Source organism: Cucumis melo, chromosome 10, assembly GCF_025177605.1.
Source record: "Cucumis melo cultivar AY chromosome 10, USDA_Cmelo_AY_1.0, whole genome shotgun sequence".
NCBI lineage: Eukaryota > Viridiplantae > Streptophyta > Magnoliopsida > Cucurbitales > Cucurbitaceae > Cucumis > Cucumis melo.
Window position 1 is genome coordinate 8,993,421 of NC_066866.1, and position 6,097 is coordinate 8,999,517.

The 6,097-nt window shown below is 28.5% G+C and overlaps 1 protein-coding gene across 1 annotated transcript; it reads right to left on the minus strand.

Annotated features, from left to right (window-relative positions):
* Window positions 1-312: 312 nt before the first annotated feature.
* Window positions 313-1,617, minus strand: LOC127151129 (aquaporin PIP1-2-like). The gene is made up of 3 exons (XM_051090522.1): window positions 906-1,617; window positions 679-819; window positions 313-564 (listed from the first exon to the last, which is right to left on the minus strand). The coding sequence occupies exons 1-3, from the start codon at window positions 1,548-1,550 to the stop codon at window positions 472-474; spliced, it is 879 nt and encodes a 292-aa protein (XP_050946479.1). The 5' UTR covers window positions 1,551-1,617; the 3' UTR covers window positions 313-471.
* Window positions 1,618-6,097: the final 4,480 nt, after the last annotated feature.

The following is a 6,097-nucleotide window of genomic DNA, read 5'->3' on the forward strand; positions in this document are numbered from 1 at the left end:
TTTAGACCTATTTACTATTTAATTTGTGGTTAAGTTTTTACCTACCTATTTTTTTTCCAGTAAAATCGTAAAATAATTTAGTATTTTTTTCTCGTGATTAACCAAACATGTTCATTCCTTATTTTCTCATTCTAATCAGCAAACAAACATATTTTGTTATATCAATTTGGTGAACCCATACATCATTTTCAGTGAACAAATATTTACACTTGTATGAAGATGACAACAAAGGCCTCTCAAAAAAATTATTAAACCTCAAATTATTAATCAATCGTATATATTCCTATTGATCATGTTTAATTTGGACCATAATGAAAGAGCAAAAAGAAAAACCCCATTTTATTAACGTTGGAAGAATTTACACAAATCAACAACACTTCACTCCATTAAATTAACACTTGATTTTCATACAAAAAGATGCATACAAATTCATAAAATTCAAACATTGGATTGAAAATTCTTCGATGTAATTCACTTGGACTTGAAGGGAATGGCTCTAATCACAACTTGATGGTATAAAGCTGCCAATGCTGCTCCGATGAATGGTCCAACCCAGAATATCCACTGCCAAACACAATATATATATGTATATATGTAAATGTATATAATTAATTAATCACTATTTGATCACATTCCTTTTTAATTCCCTCGAAAATTCAAATTAATTAACAAACTCACATGATCATCCCACGCTTTGTCCTTGTTGAAGATGATGGCTGCTCCCAAACTCCGAGCTGGGTTGATGCCGGTGCCGGTGATCGGAATTGTCGCCAAGTGGACTAAGAACACTGCAAACCCAATCGGTAGCGGCGCCAATATCTGTTCCATAACATTTTTTTTACTTCTCATAAACAATCTATAACTCTATATAGTTTATTAGAAACAGACTCTTAATTTTTACTCACCGGAACGTGTGAGTCTCTGGCGCTACGTTTAGCATCAGTGGCGGAGAAGACGGTGTAAACAAGAATGAAAGTACCCACGATCTCAGCGCCAAGGCCATCCCCTTTGGAGTAACCGTCGCTCACAACGTTAGCTCCACCCCCGAGCCTTTCGTAGGGCTTGGGTTGGAACCCCTTCACCACTCCCGCGCCGCAGATAGCACCAAGGCATTGCATGACCATGTAGAAAATCGCCCTAGTCAACGACAATTTCCTTGCCAGGAACAACCCAAAAGTGACCGCTGGGTTAATGTGGCCACCGGAGATTCCAGCAGTACAGTAAACGAGAGCAAAAATCATACCACCGAAAGCCCAAGCGATCCCCTGAATCCCGACTGTCTTACAGGTATTACCATCCGCTTCCTTGGACCGGACGACACCCATGACAGTCAAAACGGTGATGTAAAGAAAGAGAAAAGTAGCGAAAAACTCGGCGATTCCTGCTCTGTAAAAAGACCATGAAGTGAGCTCCTCTGGCTCGAAGAGAGGAGCCGGTGGTGGCTCTTTGTAGTCCTTGGCATCGTCTTGGCTCTGCGCCGCCGTCCCAATGGGCTGCCTCTCGGTGAACTTATTGGCTCCCAATCGGACATCCTCGTCCTTTCCCTCCATGATTTCTTCTTCCTTTTAGGATACTGTGTGTTTTTCAGTAGGTGAAGACAATGGTGCAGAACGGCGTATGGTGGGGGGGTTATATATAGAGTGTAATGTAAAATTAAATTATAATGATGAGGAAGAAGATAGAGACAGGAGGGGTGTTTTGGTAATTTAAGATATATTTTATTAATTTATGGCTAAATTACAAAAAAATGCCCTCAACTTTGTTTTTTAAAAGTACCCTAAAACTTTTAAAAGTTTCAAAAAAGGTCCCTAAACTTTTGAAAATATACGACAAATACTTTTACCGTTGGTATTTGTTGGATATAGTTAAATTTTTGTTTCAAAAATACTCATCAACTATTGAAAAGTCTAAAAAATATCTTTGATCTTAAAAAATTAAGAAATACTTTAATTGATCCAAATTTACACCAATTTTCTTATCAACTAAAATGAAAATCAAAATTTTAAGTTAAAACAATAGCTTTAAATTAACATATAATCATAGATCACAAATATAACCAATCTCAATAGTTATTGTTATAATTAACATATAGTTAATTGTCAAATAAAAAATGTATTTGACTATTAATCCATATTGATAGTTTGATAGGTTTATCGGTGTGAGATCTTTGTTTTCTATTTGACTAGTTGTTGTTTCAATATGTTTTAAGGAGATTATTTTTGAAACTTTGTGAGATTTTTCGGAATTTTATGTTTTCACCAAGGTTTAAAATATGAATGTTTATTGATATATCGAAATCTTAATTTTATAAAAATCTCAATTTCAATAAATATTTCTAAAAAATTATAAAAACAACAAATTCAAAAGATAATTTTAAATTAGTAAAAAAAATGTTTTATTATTCTCAAATAAGTAAACATGTTTATATATATTATTTATATTAGTGTTATTTTCATGTTTTATTTTTTGTGATTCATGGATTTTTCTATGATATAATGGAAATATCGATTCACCATTTTTATTGATATTGAATCCACAAAGATGTGAAAACATTGACAAAAATATCTATATATCGATGAAAATTTAAAACTATAGTTTTAACTCAAAATTTTGATTTTATTTTTAGTGCTAAAAAATTTTGTATAAAAATTGGATGAATGAAAATATTTTTAAATTTTTTATAAATGTAAGGGCATCCACAAAATTTTCAATATTTAATGTGTATTTTTGAAATAAAAGTTTAATGATTTTCATCTAAAATTAACAAAAGATATATTTTAAAAAAACTTAATGACGTTTCTGAAACTTTATTAAATTTAGAAGTATTTTGGAGACAAAATTCAAAGTTGATGGACATTTATTTTATAATTTAAGGGTAATTTATTTCAAAATAAAGAATGTTGGGAGGTTAAAAAGGTGAAGTTGAATGTAGTGGCTTGGGGTGTTGGTACACGTTGCAGGATGATATAATAGAGTAGGGCGGGGTCTACTAAGAGTGTGTATAATGCGGCTTCCGGTGACCGACCGTTTGTGGTGGGGAGGCAGATTAAATCCGTCATGTGATATTTAGATGTCCATTGATAATGACCACGAAGCTTGGAGAAGAGCTATTTTAGTCACTCATAATCTCATCATTTTCTTTTCTTTCAAATCAAACTATTTTAACCTTTTAGACAAATAACATGTTCTATTCTAAAATTCAACTATTTTTTTCGTACCAGATAATGAGGAGACAAGCATGGGTTTAGAACGTAATTCAATTGACATTTATTTGCAATATCGAAAATTAAGAATTCTGTAATTTAAGTTTGTCAATTTTAATTTATCTTTAACTTATAAATAATAGATATGTTAACGTATTTGGAGGTACATTGAGTTAAATTTAATTTTTGAATATAATTTCTTTAAAAGTATTAGGGCGATATATTGATGGTGTATCAATATTTTCTTTATTGAATATTCTTTTTGTAAAATTAAGATAGGGATAGTTGGTAGAAGTCCACATAATTTAACATTTCTATATATATAGGATTAAAAGAAAAACCCTAATTTGAAGGTGATGATCTGTCAGTTGTTTAGTCGTGTGTGAGTGAGGAATGATAAGTCATGTCTTGTGCACTATTAGGGATTCCTTTTCATAAATTATTAAAGACAACTGTGCCCTCAAATTTCCTCCTCATCTTCTACGCTCCCTCTTCTTTATTTTCAATTATGAAGTCTTGGAAATTGTTTTATAAATTTATATATCTATAATATATCCTTTTTATATATCTACATGTAGATATATAAATATGAATTTTAAAACTAATTTAGGGACATTCCCAACTTGTAAGGATATACTAATCACATATTACTATACTAAAAATTATTTTAAAATATCCGATAAGTTACGATAAACAATATTACAAAACCTTCTTATTTTCTATTTATCATTTTTTACTCTTTTATGACAGTTTTTCATTGTCAAATTAAAATAGTTTACACCTCAAATACATATTACTATAGTTCAAATTAAAATAATTTATACGAAAAAAATATAAACTATTATAACCTACTTATAATACTTCTAATCATTTTTTTTAGAGAAGGAAAGAAATATTATGATACAAATTTAAAAAATACTTGATGAAAGTTCAGTGTCTTGAAATTAACACATTTCAGTATTTCAAATGCTTCTTATGAATTTTATATCAAGAGAAAATATAACACAATCTCCAGACTTCAAAATCAATCAACGTAAAAATATAGGAATATATATATATATATATATATATATATATATATATATTTGAGAAAGAGGAGACTAAGAAATGTTTTATACACTTATATAAAGTATTAAATGGGGAAATGTACTCAATAAATTAAGTAGATATTATTTAAAGTTGTATACAATCAAACACCTAATATAGACAGCAAATGTGTTTGAGTTTGAAAAAAGGCAATGATTTTTTAAATGTGAAATAATGGATTTAAAAGAGAAAGAAGGGATTTGTTTATTGATTAGTTAATGATTGGATAAGGTAATATTAAAAACAAAGAAATTAAAATTATGAAAAGGTTACAAAATGATAATGAAGGAACAAAAATAAAATAAAGTTTTATTTAGAGATAAGATTCGAAATTGAGGTATGCGACAACAACCTTACTTTTTCTTAACGTTCCAACCGCCTCTCTTCTTTCAGCCATGTATTTGTTTAAAACATTACCTGGCAATCCCATGGTGGTGGGACCCTTCATAGGCCCCCATTTTATTTTTTCTTTCTTTCTTTCTTTTCCAATTTTTGAATTACGTTGTTATTTGTTGCAAACATTATAATAATCTATTTAATTCCTTTTTTTTCTTGAACAAAAAAAAAAAAAAAAAAAAAAACCAACTTGTAATTACCTCATCAATTTCTAAAGCTATTGTTCTATAATTAAACATTTAATATGTGGAGCAACTTTAATATTGGTTTAGGGTTACACAATATATTAATTACCAAAAATCCAATTTCATTAGGTGGAGCATTAATCCCTCAAATAACAATCGTCCGTCTCTTTTCCTTTTGTTTTAAATAACTTTCATCACTTTTCTCTTTTTCACTTTGATCAATTTATATATTTTCATTTTGAAATTGTTGGATTTTGTTACACACTTTCAAATTAAATTCAATTTTTTCATCAAATTAATTTTAGAATATCAAATAAATTTAAATTAAATATTTGATTTCTTAGTCTATAGCTATTGTACTGCCCGAAAAACAATGCTAAAAAGAAAATTAAACAACCCAAAATAGACTTAAATAAACATTTTAAAAGAAGGTAGATCAAATTAAACCAATTGTAAAACGTGTAAGGACCAAATTGAAGATTTTAAAATATATAGACAAAGAAAAATTATAATTGAGAATACTAAAATGAAATTAATATATATATACATTTTTTTGTGGAATTTTTAGTATAGCGAAATTGTAAAACTAAGAGATGGAACCATTGGTATTGAAGAAGGTTATTAACATATCTTATGTACTAAATTATCCTCGAATTTGCTTTTTAATCTGTGGTTATGTTTTACCAAACTATCCTTTTCAGTAAAATTGTTAAACAATCTGGTATGTCTTATTAGTGAAATTTCATGTGATTTATATATTTTTTTGATAGAAATTTAAATTAAAAAAAAGGTGAAATAATATTTGAAATTTGAGTATTGTAGTATAAAGTTGAAGCATTAAATACCTTTTATGTTTGGTCTTTCTTTATTAAATCATTATTATAGTTTCCCTATATATAAAAATGAATATAATATAATATATATATATATATATATATATATATATATATATATATATATATATATATATATATATATATTTTAACACTTTATTATAATACTTTTGGGTGGCTCGAGAAGAAGCCAAAAGAATTATTATTTTGGTTTCTACCAAACCATTACGAATAAATTGAACCCAAAATGTAAGATGGGCTAAGTCTTGACAAAAAAACTACTAAGCTAATGACACTTTTAAAACTTATTAGGTAACAAAATTCACAAGTTCTATAAGAAAACCGTATATCTATTCACAAGTTCTTTTCTTTGATTTTGCACTAGGGATAGATG

Excerpts from the sequence above, each read along its gene's own strand:
- LOC127151129 (XM_051090522.1), bottom strand. The coding sequence starts at position 1,550 with ATGGAGGGAAAGGACGAGGATGTCCGATTGGGAGCCAATAAGTTCACC. Across the intron at positions 820-905 it reads CCAGAGACTCACACGTTCCG|ATATTGGCGCCGCTACCGAT; the intron begins GTGAGTAAAAAT and ends GTTATGGAACAG. Across the intron at positions 565-678 it reads ACAAAGCGTGGGATGATCAT|TGGATATTCTGGGTTGGACC; the intron begins GTGAGTTTGTTA and ends TGTGTTTGGCAG.